The sequence below is a fragment of the Sinocyclocheilus grahami genome, unplaced genomic scaffold, assembly GCF_001515645.1.
Source record: "Sinocyclocheilus grahami isolate Dianchi unplaced genomic scaffold, SAMN03320097.WGS_v1.1 scaffold638.1, whole genome shotgun sequence".
In the NCBI taxonomy this organism is placed as follows: domain Eukaryota; kingdom Metazoa; phylum Chordata; class Actinopteri; order Cypriniformes; family Cyprinidae; genus Sinocyclocheilus; species Sinocyclocheilus grahami.
The window spans coordinates 69,437-85,799 of NW_015505817.1; the positions used below are offsets into that span (position 1 = coordinate 69,437).

Sequence of the window (16,363 nt, forward strand, 5' to 3'; positions counted from 1 at the left end):
AAGTTTACTCAGTCAAAATGATCAATTAGACAAGAGGCCCGCCAACAAAGCTCTGCAGCAGACACTTGTCTTGGACCAGTTTTCTTCAATCTCTACTAGATGGCGCTGTTCATCCACATTACAGCATGACTGCGGCCCCTGTAAAGACTAGCTTTAATCCTAGCATTTAAACACTGCAGCCATTCATAACCATGAGTGTGTGCACGGTTACTCGGATGCGTGCTGATTAATAGACTGCTTTTACCCAGCTCGAGCAGTCCACTATCAGCGATAGTAGCGCATTTCTGACTTACAATCCACTTTTCTTTAGTTAGTCACAGTGAGTGTACAATTAATTATTTGTCTTATATATTTTTATTTTTGAGAATATTTTATTTTTTAGGACATAATAACGTAATATTTGCATACTGTTAAGTTATTGTATGAAGCAGTATGGTTAGCGTTATATGGGTAGTGTAGTAGGGTGTGATTGTTTGTTTGAGATACTGAAGTGAATGTGTGTGTGTGTGTGTGTGTGTGTGTGTTTACTTCATTGTGTTGTCAGAGTCCTTCAGCCCGCCCCCTCTGGAGCCCAGGCCGCTCTAGCGCTCTAGCTCGGCTAAACTGGTCCACAAACTCTGTCTAAAGCTTTATACAGAAGGATATCAGCGCTTCTACCATGACTGCTGGATTCAATCATGGGCGATAATCAGCCACAGACCAGTTTCTCTGTAACTCTGATCTTTCTGAATGAGAACGACTTGAAGCAAGATCTGCCGACTGCCGTTATTGTATGAAGCAGTATGGTTAGCGTTATATGGGTGGTGTAGTAGGGTGTGATTGTTTGTTTGAGATACTGAAGCGAATGTGTGTGTGTGTGTGTGTGTGTGTGTGTGTGTGTGTGTGTGTGTGTGTGTGTGTGTTTTTCTTTTTGTGTTGTCAATAGACTGCTTTTACCCAGCTCGAGCAGTCCACTATCAGCGATAGTAGCGCATTTCTGACTTACAATCCACTTTTCTTTAGTTAGTCACAGTGAGTGTACAATTAATTATTTGTCTTATATATTTTTATTTTTGAGAATATTTTATTTTTTAGGACATAATAACGTAATATTTGCATACTGTTAAGTTATTGTATGAAGCAGTATGGTTAGCGTTATATGGGTAGTGTAGTAGGGTGTGATTGTTTGTTTGAGATACTGAAGTGAATGTGTGTGTGTGTGTGTGTGTGTGTGTGTTTACTTCATTGTGTTGTCAGAGTCCTTCAGCCCGCCCCCTCTGGAGCCCAGGCCGCTCTAGAGCCTCCTCTCGGCTAAACTGGTCCACAAACTCTGTCTAAAGCTTTATACAGAAGGATATCAGCGCTTCTACCATGACTGCTGGATTCAATCATGGGCGATAATCAGCCACAGACCAGTTTCTCTGTAACTCTGATCTTTCTGAATGAGAACGACTTGAAGCAAGATCTGCCGACTGCCAGTCAACATCAGGAGCTTAGACTTCAGATCCGCGGAGAGGCTGGCGACATCTGTCTGACCGTTAACAACGGTAATTATAACACAGATATATTATACGGTGCTTGATTCTGATTGGCTGAGCCGCGTTCGAAGCTGTTGTAAAATACTCTACAAACACACACCTCTTTGTTTACTTCTGTGTGCTGCTCGGCAAACACTTTGTAGCAACCACAACTGTTTCTGAGGAGCTACATTGTTTGGTGGAAGAATACTGTTTTTATTTATATCATTACACTTTATTTGCTCTGTTTTATTCTATGAAACCGTACTGCGTCTATGGAATAACCGTTTTATTTTCTCCGCTTCGCGTCGTGCCTTAGCTGTTATAAATTCACTGTAAACCACGGCTTCTTGGGGATTCTTGCTTTAACAAAACGCTATGTTACACATCGAAGATAACGTGCACAGAGCTACACAGTTAATGTAACGGTGGTTTGGGAAGAACTCTGAGTAATATATCATTCAAAGGTATTGAAATCTTAGACTTTAGATGACAGACTTACGTATTTTGGCAAGTAGCTATAAGCAAACATGTTTTTTTACAGTGTCATTGAGTTATGTTTATTATTATTGTTGTTATTATTATTAGACGTTTATTTAGGCGTACTTTTAGAAATTGTTGAGATAGCTTCTGAGTCTATGACAATGATTTGGCGTTGTTGCGCGCTACATGTATTTCCTGTAGTAGTAATGCATGATTACAAGCAATTAACATTAAACCAAACACTAACCCTAAAAATATGTTGTTACTTAACATTTCACTTATTTGTGCATTTTAAAATAAAGTGTGAACGGAGAAACATCAGACAAGCAAGAGACAATATGTAGGATTTTTTAATTCAAATATCTAAAAACCACTAGAACAGTGTTATATATTTTGCTGACTTTTGTACTTATCCCAAATGTTTTGAAGAATGTTTAAATCCAGAGAAATAAGCAATTTTAACTAGTGGCACAGAGCGTGTCTATAGTGTCATTGTGTCGCCTGCCGAAGACGTCATAAGCCCTCGATTTCCGGCTTTGTTTTGTAGAAAATATAGAAACACCAAATACGCTTTAATATGTTGTGTGTTTTAATAGACCGGTGACGACCGCACAGAGTAGCATTATAACAGAACTTTCAAACGTATCTAGTGTGATAAAACAGCGCTGCTTTACCCCACATACGCACGACCGGAAGCAGCGGAAGCGCTCGACTGTGGCATAATAAAAGCTCCGCTGCTTTACCCCACATACGCACGACCGGAAGCAGCGGAAGCGCTCGACTGTGGCATAATAAAAGCTCCGCTGCTTTACCCCACATACGCACGACCGGAAGCAGCGGAAGCAGCGGAAGCGGTCGACTGTGGCATAATAAAAGCTCCGCTGCTTTACCCCACATACGCACGACCGGAAGCAGCGGAAGCGCTCGACTGTGGCATAATAAAAGCCCCGCTGACGTAGTGAAGAACCCAAGTGCAGTTTATTTACAGTGTGATCCAAACATCCAAACAATAATCTGAGACTTGACTTGACTTGATTAGGCATGAACAGACTTGACGAGGCATGAACAGACTAGACTCACCGACAGCGGGTTACAACATCAATACACGACGAGAGACAATGGCAACATGATGGCTACTTATAGCAAACAAGAGGGTCACAAGACAAGAACAAACCAATGGGAAACAACACACATGACTAAGACAACCAATCAGAACATGACACAATGAATAGAGGAACCAATGGCATGAATACATGAGGGCAAGGGAAGCATGACACAAACAGGGACCATGACTAAACTCCAAAATAAAAGACATGAAAACATGAACAAGAAACACAACCCAAAACACCACATTACAATTAGCTGTAAAAACTGAGATATTATTGAGATCTCATTGGTGATTTTTCTTTCCTATGGATCACTATGCTCTTTTCGGTTACACTTTATTTTAAGGTGTCCTTGTTACAGTGTAGCCTACTTACTATATGATTAGGGTTTGGTTTAGGGTTACTTGCATGTAATTATGCATAAATAATAATTATAATAGTAAGTACATGTAACATGTGTAACAAGGACACCTTAAAGTGTTACCCTTTTTTCATTTCATTTTTTTTTTGTAATTAATTAGTCAGTCAATATCATGTAATGCCCATTTTCAGTATGTGCTCCTGTCTGAATAATATGAAGATTGAGGAACCACATGGAAGCATTCACACTGTAAATAACGTCATATCATACGCATTTCTCCACTGGCTCTTTGTAGTGTCTTGTTTATTGGTTGAAGGGCAAATGAAGACTCTTTATTCAGGTGTGCCACACATTTTCTGGAGTCTCATTGTGTGGTCTGGTACTGACAGATGGCCAGATTTACGGCTCCGCTGTTCATTCTCCGTGAGCAGCGAGGCTGTTCTGCTGCTTGAGCTCTAGCATCGCCTGCACCCGACTCTGTTTTCTTTGACATGGTACACTGGTCCTGGCCGCCAGCGCTTCCTGTCTAGGACACAGACACAGTCATTTCTGATGTCTGCTCATGGCTGGAACCTGTGATTTTTCTGTAGAGCACAAAAGGAGATGTTTAGTAAAATGTTTATGCTTCTGTTTCCTTTATTGAAAACACTTAGTGACCACAGGCTGTTCAGCTTGAAAACAGTTAAAGTTTTCATTGAAAATCTTTGAATAATGTATTCATAATCTGAACAGATTTGGAGAAATGTAGCATTGCATCAGTGTCTCAGCAATGGATGCTCTGCAGTGAATGGGTGCCGTCAGAATTCGATTCCAAACAGCTGATAAAAACATCACAATAATCCACAAGCAATCCACACCTCTCCACTCCATCAGTTAATATCTTGAGAAGACAAAAACTGCATGTTTGTAAGAAACAAATCCATCCTTAAGATGTTTTTAACTTCAAACCTTTGCTTTTTGTCAAAATATCCATAATGGAAAAGTGAATCCAAACAAATATTTGTTTAGAGCTGTTTTGGACTGTTTAAACAGTGCTTGATGTGTGCAGATTTCTCTCCTGATTCAGACCTTTTCACTTAATAAAGCAATATGGTGGATTGATAACTTTTTATTTTTAGTTTTGAAGTTAATATAATTTCCAATGCGATTTCAAAAGGGGAAGAACAGCATTTATTTGAAACAGAAATCTTTTGTAAAATTATAAATGTCTTTACTGTCTCTTTTGCTCAATTTAATCCATCCTTGCTGAATAAAAGTGAAATTCTTTAAAAAAAAAATTGGTTGCCACATGACATGCCAAGTTTGAATATGCGTAAGTGCAAATGAGATTTGAGAGTTGCAAAAGAAAGGAAGATGTGTAGTGAATAGCGATGAAATTTTGGATCGTGTACGGTTTCAGAAGACGTGGAACAAAGTACATGAGTTTAATGAACTACTTTTTTGTACTGTTGGGATCTTGGCAATATAAATCACCATCCACTTTAGTTAATTTTTCAGACATTTTCCTTTTGTATTCTGTGTCTAAGGAATGACATGAGGGTGAGTGAATGATGACAGATGTAGGGTGACATAATCCTTTCATTGTTTTATCAGCATTCATATGCCCAGTGTATTCTTATGCTTCCAGATGCTGGCGTTTGTGTTTTTAAGTTCTCCATCACGATGGACACCGAGTGTTGTCGGGTGGCCACCCGCTCATTCCTCATCACTCTGGGCTGTTTCAGTATCATCATGCGCTTCAGCACCCAGTCAGGTCAGTTATCTGCATTTATCTAGACCTCTCATCACTCTTTACCTCAAAATTGGCATATTTAAGTCAGATTTCTGCCTGATCCATCTTCCAAACGGGACAGAAATGTTTCGATCTCACGTGACCCTTTAGCAGAAGCCAAAAGTCACATCAAACGCTGTTCAAGACTCGTAGCATTATTAATTCTTTGTTGCTTTTCAGTATAATTTGGTTAATATTTTTCTTCTAGTATTACTAATCCAAGATCAGAGTATGAAGCATTTCGCTCGTTTTCCTCTGAGAAGCATTACGTTTTTCCAGCACATCTGTTGTACATCTGTATTTGCTTTCCAACTATTTGAAAATCTGGAATCTGAGGGTGCAAAAAATCCAAATATTGAGAAAATCGTCTTTAAAGTTGTCCAAATGAAGTTCTTAGCAATGCATATTACTAATCAAAAATGAAGTTTTGATATATTTAATGTAGGAAATTTACAAAATATCTTAATGGAACATACTTTATTTACTTTACTTACTAATACTTTACTTAATTGCCAAATGATTTTGGGCATAAAAGAAAAATCAATAATTTTGACCCATACAATGTATTGTTGGCTATTGCTACACATATACCCCAGCGACTTAACACTGCTTTTGTGCTCCAGGGTCACATTTTTCTATAACACTATAAAGGTATAAAGCCTAGATAAAAGGCTTTGTCAAATAAATAATTGTAAAAAAGTTACTGAGTGCACCGTTGATATTTTTAAAAATGAAAGTCTTAGCGAAATATATAATAACTGGTGTGTTTGTTTTCTTAATTTTCAGCAGTAGCTCAACTGAAGCCTTTATTTGTATGGTATTTCATGTGTTTGTAGGTGGTTCTGGATGTGGGCTGTGGAACAGGGATATTGTCCTTCTTTGCCGTCCAGGCCGGGGCTAGGAAAGTGTACGCGGTGGAGGGCAGTTCTGTGGCCAAATATGCAGAAGTACACACAATCCTATTTATGATTCATTTACTCACCCTCGTCAGTTCAAACACATATGAGTTTCTTGCTGGAACACAAAGCATGCTCTGCGTGTTTAGCAGGATGTTTTCCACGCAATGTGTTAGAAGTATTATAAAAAATAGTCTGTGAGACTCATGCAGTATAGTGCACGTCTTCTGAAGTCATACCATATCTTTGTGTGTGGAACAGACTGAAATGTAATTCTCCTGCTCAAAATCTTGTTTACTACCGTGGCTCTCAAATCTTATTCTCACTTCTACATATTCAAATGTCAGCTATGAGACATGTGAGAGCCATTCTGCAGCACTGACGAGTGACAGATCTTCATGCAAATTTGAATATACACAAACTAAAGTTAAATCTGAGTGTTTTCCCGAAAATAAAGGTTTGGGTTTGGCTTAGATTGGGGTCTGTTCCTCACACAGAGTTGTTGTAAGCCTTTAGACAAGTTAGATCACACACAGACTACTTTTATGATTCCTTCATGTCATTTTTTACAGCATCTTTTCCCATACACTTTAGTTGAATGAACATTCTTCAAAATGTCTCCTTTTTTGTTTTATGGAAGAATCAAAATCATATGGCTTGGAATGACATGGAGGGAGTAAAGTCAAACTTCCATTTTTGGGTGAATTAACTAATTAATCATAATATTGGGAAATCTGATAATCAGAAAATCGCCAGTACCTTTACATTTTTCTATGGATTTTTTTTGTAGCAATTAAAGGAATAATTCACCCAAATATTTGCTTAAAGGGGTCCTATTATGCTTTTTCACTTTTTTAAATTTTAGTCAGTGTGTAGTGTGTATGTTTGGGCGTTTTGTAGCAATTAAAGGAATAATTCACCCAAATATTTGCTTAAAGGGGTCCTATTATGCTTTTTCACTTTTTTAATTTTTAGTCAGTGTGTAGTGTGTATGTTTGGGCATAAAAAAGATCTAGAAAGTTACAAATCTCAAAGTCCACTCCAAAGGGAGATATTTAGTTTTAAAAAAATCCTTTTTCAAGAACTACAGCAAACGGCTTGTTTGGACTACAACGTTTGGTTTCCCGGCTTTATGATATCACAAAGCGGCTCATTAGAATTTCATTACAAATAATTCCCGCCTACAGAAAGTCGATTGGTTGGGGGGTGGGGAGGGGCGAGGTCGTGGTAAGAACGCTTGGTTGAGTGATCGCATCAGACGAGACGACGAAGAATGTTTCTCTTATTGCTTCATACGTTTGTTATATTTGACTGTAAGTGCCCTGCGAAGTGGACATTACTGGATATTCCTCCATGATTCCAGTTTGAAGGGAGCGTATATGTTCCAAACAAAGGGCATTTAAGTGTTGCACCTGCAGACCATCCCAGATGTAGAGGAGTTTGTTTCTTCATCAGGTTTGTAGAAATGTAGCATTGCATCAGTGTCTCAGCAATGGATGCTCTGCAGTGAATGGGTGCCGTCAGAATGAGAGTCCAAACAGCTCATAAAAACATCACAATAATTCACACCACTCCAGTCCATCAGTTAATGTCTCGAGAAGTGAAAAGTGAAAACAAACCTATCATTAAGACATTTTTAACTGTCATTTTATACCAAAATACGAGTCCATAATAACACTTCCTCCGGGGAAAAAGTCCATGCCCAAAATCTACTTGCTTGTTGCTGTTTTGGACTGTTTTCACTTGTAAGTGGTGTTTGATCTGTGCAGATTTCTCTCCTGATTCAGACCAGACCACTTTATTTTCACTGGACAAAGCAATATTATGAATGGAGGACTTATATGTTAGCCTGAAGCAACAACTTGAAGTAAAAAAAAAATAAAAAATTCTTAATGATAAAACACACACCCTTTTCACTTCTCAAGACATTAATTGATGGACTGGAGTGGTGTGGATTACTTGTGGATTATTAAGTAACAGCTTCGCGTCATGCCTAACAACGCTCTTTAGCTGTTATAAATTCACTGTAAACCACGGCTTCACGGGCCTTACTGCTTTTATAAAACGGTTATTCCATATACGTAGTAAGGTTTCACAAAATAAAACAGAGCAAATAAAGTGTAATGATAATATAAACAGTATTCTTCCACCAAACAATGTAGCTCCTCAGAAACAGTTGTGGTTGCTACAAAGTGGCTGCCGAGCAGCACACAGAAGTAAACAAAGGTGTGTGTTTGTAGAGTTTTTTACAACAGCTTCGAACTGTTAGCCAATCAGAATCAAGCACCGGAACTATCCGTTTTATATTGTGATGTTTTTAGCAGCTGTTTAGACTCTCATTCTGATGGCACCCATTCACTGCAGAGCATCCTTTGGTGAGCAAGTGCAAATGCAATGCTACATTTCTCCAAATCTGTTCAAATGAAGAAACAAACTACATCTTGGATAGCCTGAGGGTGAGGACACTTTTTTTTTTAGCAAATTTTCGTGGGTGAACTATTCCTGTTAAATAAATCACAGTGCACAGTGAGGACATAATGTGTTTTTTGGCCAGCTGTTGGATGTGCTAGGATGATAAATCACTCATCACTATCTGTGCTGTCACACCCATTTGGCATGAAGTTCAGGGCTATGGGTTTTGTGGAAAAATAACCAGGCCGGGACAACTTTTCTGGAACATTTTCACAGGGCAACACCTTCAAGAGTCCTTCAGAAGGATCTTTCCTGCACGTCTGGAATGCATGACATTCTGGCTGCTAAATGACTTGAAGACAGATTTGGCCCAGAAACCTGCGTCGTGGGCAAGGACACGTGTTTTCATGGATAAAGACTGCTTTCTTAACAGTGCTAATAAGCGCTATTTTTCTCATTTAGTGGAAAGCTCTTGTTACTCTTGTAGTATTTTGTAGACTACTACCACATGTGTTTGAGTTTCTATTGCCACATCTGATTTATACAACTAAAGTTCCAAATATAACACACAAAACCTTTAACTGTTCATCTCTAAATTATTTCCTTTGTTTAGAAAATAGATTACTAAGGAATGTTTTGTGTAAGTTTGCAAGGTTGATAATCAGACCCATATTTTAAAACTCTTCCTCAGTGCTTGTAAGGAATTTTCCATTTAAAGTTTAAAGTGAATGCTGCCTATTTTAAAACAGCAACCTTAAAGTTACAAATGTGTAATTACAAATATATTAGTTTTTAAAGAATAGAAATTATTACATTAAAGTTTATTTTAGTTTGCCATAAATGTTTGTCAGTACATTTGACAGTAAACTTTTAAAATATTTGAAAGACAATCGAATTATGAAATAACATTACTGCATTTAATATAAATTAAAAATATAATACGTTCATTTAGTTGCAATTAAGATGTACCTAAGTGCCTGAAAACATTAAAAGAATAAAAGTGTGTGAACTGAATGTAAAGTATATTCTTTCAATAGTAAGTACTTAAAAAAAATACAAAAGCAAATAAATAAATAAATCACATGAGCATGCTCATATTTTTGTTAGGCACTTAATTGCTCATATAATTCCATACGAATTATTTGTTAGCCATCCAAGTTGTAAGCTGATTTGTAGACAACTGACACAATTCCTGTAATTTTGTCAGTGTAAATTGCTTATAATATTAAGTTTTGTTTTAACTTATAAGTTTATAATATAACTTTACACAGTTAGTAGTGATGCACTAGTCTCATTAGCATATAATCTTGTGGTTCTACTTAAAAACAAAAGTTTTTTTGATGTTTATTCTGGTGCAAGGTATTGCCCCATAGTATTCCATTATAAATGCATCACCGTGAATGAGATGCTATTGATAAAGCTTAAGTTGTTTTGTCATTCTTGTCTCTTCAGATTCTAGTTCAAACCAATAACTTGTCCAACAAAATCACAGTTTTGTCAGGAAAGATTGAGGAAGTTTGCTGCCCAGAGAAGGTGGATGTGATCATCTCAGAGCCCATGGGCTACATGCTCCTCAACGAGAGGATGTTAGAGAGCTATCTGCACGCCAAAAACTGGTTAAAACCCAAAGGTCTGTGCATCCGACAACAGTCATCACATTTCCCTGTACACATATATAATATGTTGTGTTCAAATGTTATGGGTTATTAGTTGTACTGGTTTTCTCTCACTGTCCAGGCATGATGTTCCCGACTCAGGGTGACATTCATCTGGCTCCTTTCACTGATGAACAACTCTACATGGAGCATCACGCTCGCTCCCACTTCTGGTAATAACAACTCCTGCCTTCTATACTGTAGCAATTCTCCACCCTGCAGTTTTCATTCATAGAAAGAACATCTGGACATCTGGGAAACATAACATCTGCTTTTTAAGTTTTTTTGCCTATGCATGGTTTGAAGAGATCGACCAGTGTCATATAGGACTAAAGATTTTTCTACGTCATTCATTTAATCCATTAGTCCATAACTAATTGCACATTTATATTAATTTAATAATTTAAATATATACTGATGGAGAAACGAAACCATAATGAGCCTTCAATATATAGCCTATTCCAGGGGCGGATTTAGTGAATTGGGGGCCCCAGGCAAAATATAGGAATGGGGCCCTATACATTTGCAGACATTTTCCTAGATCAACCTTGAGGTTCCTTTTCTGTTGTGATGCTTGCTGCTGCACAATGGTGCCCCACAGTTGTGTCCAATGTTTCTACATTTTTCATGTACATGTTATAATGGCTTCCTTTCGTGTTCTAGACCACAAAATAGCAACTGATTTACAGTTGAGATACAGGTTTTCACAAAAACAAAATAAATTATAAAATGATAAACCTCACAATTGAGCATTTAAACCAGGGGTGAGTCAGAAGTATAAATTATGATATTCATTTAAAACGGGGTTATGTGGGTGGATTTTCGCATTGGTCTGAACAAAAACTACAGACTGGATTATTGAAAGTGAACATTGATTCTCTGCCAGCAGGAGGCGCTTTAGAAACGTCAGAAATATAGCGGTTTCCCCGGTAAACAATCTCATAAGCGCTACTTTATCAGATAAAATGAAAATGTCATCAAAACTTTTCTGAAGACAGTTGGTTCCATTCAGAGATTCATTCATATAAAACCTTGAATTAGTGAGAATGAGAAAAGTGTGAAAAAATATAGTCTATATTGACGAGGAAAGTCCGCTGATGAGTTACCATCGTAAGCCTGTGTGCAAAGGCATGTCTAATTCTAAACTTTAAAATACATTTATTTTTAGTTATTTTAACTACAAATTAAAATAAAACTGAAAAAATAATGAAAAGGCAATTATACATTTACACACCTAAGGATTATATCAACCAAAAAAGTAACTGCATATGTGTCCTCTACTTGGTTCCTTCTTATAAATGAGTAAGCGGCATTTAAAACAATTATAAACATATAATACACACTGTTTCTCAATATTGTATATGACAGTTTCAGATGCATGATATTTTCATCTCCTTCAAGCAGAATACACAAGAAGCACATTCAACTCGGACGGCTGTCGTGGTAATAAACACGTAAACAGCAACCGTTCGCGTGTCAGCGCTTAATGCACATCTCATATATGAAAAGCATTTTAGGGGGCCCCTGGCTTTTGGGGGCCCAAGGCGGTCACCTACCTTTGCCTAATGGGTAAGTCCGCCCCTGGCCTATTCAAGCGCACACATAAAGCTTACCGCAAAGCACCGACAAAAGTAATGACTATGAATGTGTGTTGGAAAAAAAACAGCAAGATGTTTTAATTATTTATTAATAAACTAGTGTCTGTGAGGCCGGTAGCGAGCGGCCGTGTGAAGTAGCTAATACTTACATGTTTTAATTTCAAATGATAAGCCACATTTAAGGTCGATGAATGATAGGAGAACGTTTGGATATTTCTGCCCGATATACTGAAATTACCAAAAGGACCAGCTGTTAACTGTTATCTGTTCATTACGGACTGTGTGGCTTCACGTTGCCTAGCATTTAGTCAAGTATTAAGGGGGCAGCGGTAGTCGAAACGCAATAGTTCACCGCAAAAAAATTAAAACTTGGCTATCAATTACTCACCTCTTTTATGTCTTCCATGTAGGGCTGCAAAACGATTAATCGCGATTAATCGATTCAAAATAAACGTTTATGTTTAAATACTATCTGTGTGTGCACTGTGTATATTTATTATGCATATATAAATACACACACATACATGTATATATTAAGGAAAAATATGTTAGATTTATATGTAAAATATTTATATTTATGTTAGTGCTGTCAACCGATTAATCGCGATTAATCGTATCCCAAATAAAAGTTTTTGTTTACATTTTTATTTATTTGTGTGTACTATGTATATTTATTATGTATATAAATACACACACATACAGTTTATATTTTGAAAATATTTACATGTTGTCACTTGTAGCTATGGAAAGCACACAACGCAGGAGAAGAAATAAACAAAGTCATTTTAATAATAAATCCACAAGCAGGAGACAAACACAATATCAACATCAATACCATAACTAAGGAGCTAGGGCAAATCACAGGGCTTAAAAACTAGAAAAGGTAATTAGGGAGAACTGAAACAGGTGTGGAGCTAATTAATCAAAAACCATGGACACTAATAGACAAGGGAACTCGGGGAAATGTGGAGACAGAAACAGAATATAACTGTGACACATGTATATTTATAAATAAATGTAATATATAAACATAACATTTTTCTTAAATATATATATGCATGTGTGTGTATTTATATATACATAAAAAATATACACAGTATACACTTATATTACGTAAACAAAAAACTTTTATTTTGGATGCGATTAATCATTTGACAGCACTAGTTTATATATAATATAAATTATATACATGTTTACATAAAGACATTCAATATATATAAATATTTTTTAAAATATATACATATATGTGTGTGTATTTATATATACAGTGCCTATAAAAAGTATTCATACTCCTTCATTTTTTTCACGTTTTGTTATGTTGCAGCCTTATGTTAAACTGCTTAAATGTACTTTTTTTGTCCACATCAGTCTACACTCCATACACCGTAATGACAAAGTGAAAACAGAATTGTCACAACTTTGTAAATTTATTAAAAATAAAAAAAAACTGAAATAAGTAGGCTACATGCCTAAGTATTTACATTGCATAAGTATTCATACCCTTAACTAAATATTTAGCTGAAGCAACTTTACAACCTCATCTTTTTGGGTTTGATGCGACAAGCTTTGCTCATCAGCATTTGGCAATTATCTGCCATTCATCTCCTCATCTCTTCACCTCTCAAGCTCTGTCAGGTTGGATGGGGCAGACACACATTTTCAGGTTTCTCCAGAAATATTTGATTGGGTTCAAGCTCAGGCTGTGGCTGGGCCACTCAAGGACATTCACACAGTTGTCTATAAGCCACTCTTGCTGTGTTTAGGGTCATTGTCCTGTTGGAAGGTCAACCTTCTGCCCAATCTGAGGTTCTGAACACTCTGGACTGGGTTTTCATTAAGGCTATCTCAATATTTTGGTGCATTGAGCTTTTCTTCTACTCGGACGAGTTCATCAGTCCCTGCCACTGAAAAACAGCCCCTCAGCATGAGGCTGCTACCAGCACACTTTACTCTTGGGATGGTACTCTGCAGGTGATTTGCCATTATGGTGTATGGAGTGTAGATTGATGTGGAAAAAAAGTAATTTAAAGCAGTTTAACGTAAGGCAGCAACAGCAAAATGTGAAAAAATGAAGGGGTATGAATACTTTTTATAGTCACTGTACATAATAAATATACACAGTACACACACATATAGTATGTAAACATAAACTTTTATTTAGAATCGATTAATCGCGACTAATCGTTTTGCAGCTCTACTTCCTTGCAGTTACAATGAATGTGGACGATGAAAATAAATAGAAATGGTTCATATGGCTCATGCACTAAATGCGATTTTGAGAGTGAATCCCGCATTTATATGCGGATGTCATTCCTGACACTTTGCAACATGGCCGTTGTTCCTCTTATCAGCTTGAAAAATTAGGCTTTTGTTCAAATTCTGAGTGGATTATACAGTATATAACCTATAAAGCGCACAGAGTGCTCTCTTTATAATCACTAAAAGCTGTCACTCCACTTCATCGCGATCTCAACTGCACAATATGCATCATATCTGCACAATGAGAGGATTCGCACGAGTGCACAGAACTCAACACTGAACAAAAACTCAGGTGTTTTGAGCACTGAGTGGATTTTAACTGAAAAGCTTCTGGCCATTGCATTCAAGAAATCAACAGATATGTCTGTGATTGGCTGCATTGCTCAACGTTGTAAATAGAAACCTTTGACACTCTCCAGAAAGCAAACACAAATACGCATTAGAGCGTTTGACAAAAGTGACACCAATGTCAGATTACACTCCTGTGTGTGACATCTCAAAGCAACATATCTGCTGATATCTGTGAATCAGAGTCGAGGCAAATGCTTACTGCACGCTGAAAAGAGGCCTCAATTACTATTTACGATCGCAACTGATTGTTTGGGGTTTGTAAGTTTTTTTAATGGAAATTAATGTGTTTATTCAGCAAAGATGTAACTGGTCAAAAGTGACGGTAATAAGTAAATAATTCTGAAAAAGTATCACATTTCCATAAAAATATTAAGCAGTACAACATCATGTGACACTGAAGACTGGAGTAACGATGCTGAAAATTCAGGAATAAATTACATTTTACAATACATTCACATAGAAAACTGTTATTTTAAATAGTAATAATATTAAATAATATGACTGTTCTTACTGTATTCTTGATCAAATATATGCAGCCTTGGTGAGCAGTAGAGATTTCTTTCAAAAACATTAAATAATCTTGTTGCCCCAAACTTTTGAACAGTGGTGTACATTAGAAAAGAACAAAAGCTTGCATGATAAAATGCCAAAGTGGCTAAAGGAGGATTGGTGGTGGGGCTTTGCAAAAAAATCAAACATTGATAACACATAACCATATGTGCATAGACCTAAAAAAAAATATGATCTTACATTAACATACAATGATAAAGCATATAACTCTTTTGATTTTACAGCTTCACGATAAACTAGGTTTTACTGAATAATTCATTTGTTTCATAATTTAAAAAAGGTCTTTAACAAAAGTACGAACTACACCTCCGTGTATTTAGGCCTTCCCAAAAACTGGCTCATGTACTGTATTACTGTAGACATTTTTTGGCTCTACAAAATAAAACAAAATTATTATCTACGGGAATGGGTGTTTTTCCACAAATGGAACATTTCTTTAATAGTACACATGAACATGCTGCTACAGACCCTCTCAATGCATCACACTGAATGTTTACAGCCTCATCCATGATGGTTTATTTTACAACGGCCCACAGGGGGTTGTGGTTTGCTAGCATGGAAAGACAGTAATGGTCCCACCGCCCACATGCCTGCACTGTACTTGCACCGTGCCGTGACCAAACTGAAGCCAAGCAGCTTCCCGGTGCTGTAAAACGCTGTGCTTCAATCCAAAACCTGACTCATGGCACAGAGCTCACTCCTCTCTGTCTGTGCTGTTAAACTCAAATGACTGTGAGGAGTTTATGACAGATAATGTTACCAGGTGTCATGTCAAGTTGAACACCCAATATTTGTGTTAGAACAGAAAAGTCTCATGTTTTGCAGTGGGTACATGATGAAATGTTCATCTGTAGAGCTTTGAAACTTAGATCTCTTTTTTGGCTTAAGTTGTAGAGCTTCTGAGCTTTTGGGAATGACATTAAGCTTTGGCTGGTTATACCAGAACTGCACCAATATGTGGGGAAAAAAAGATTCTCTCTTGATAGCCATTGTATAATATATGGATAGTTGTATTTTATTAGCATTTAACATTGTTCTTTCCTCTTGTCGAAACCCACTGGTTTCCATAGTGATAAAACCACTCCTCTAAAACAAGGGTGCTCAACAGGGGCCCACTTTGTATTTCTACAAACTTCCAAACGGGCCTCAAGATGTAGAAATAAGACAAGACAAGCATTTAAATGAGCTAGAACAACTAAAATATGTCTTTTTTATTTTAATTAACCCCCTCAACAACTGTTTTTCGTCTTTGAAGAACCAGGGTTCCCACAGTCTTGGAAAATCTTGATATATGAGCTAGTCTAATTTTAAGTTCTAGACCTGGAAATGTCGTCTAAATCAATAAAATCTTCAAACACCATGGCCGTTTTTATAATAAATAAATAAATATATATATATATATATA

General features: G+C 36.9%; 1 protein-coding gene across 1 annotated transcript in view; it reads left to right on the plus strand.

The window, feature by feature from the left end:
- LOC107558244 (histone-arginine methyltransferase CARM1-like) overlaps nucleotides 1-16,363 on the plus strand; it is a 30,761-nt gene that overhangs the window by 10,589 nt on the left and 3,809 nt on the right. The window contains exons 2-6 of the mRNA XM_016241873.1: nucleotides 1,237-1,526; nucleotides 5,074-5,210; nucleotides 6,054-6,164; nucleotides 9,978-10,155; nucleotides 10,263-10,353. Of these exons, the coding sequence (XP_016097359.1) occupies nucleotides 1,370-1,526; nucleotides 5,074-5,210; nucleotides 6,054-6,164; nucleotides 9,978-10,155; nucleotides 10,263-10,353 (674 nt within the window). The 5' untranslated portion in view covers nucleotides 1,237-1,369. The remainder of the gene's footprint in view (nucleotides 1-1,236; nucleotides 1,527-5,073; nucleotides 5,211-6,053; nucleotides 6,165-9,977; nucleotides 10,156-10,262; nucleotides 10,354-16,363) is intronic.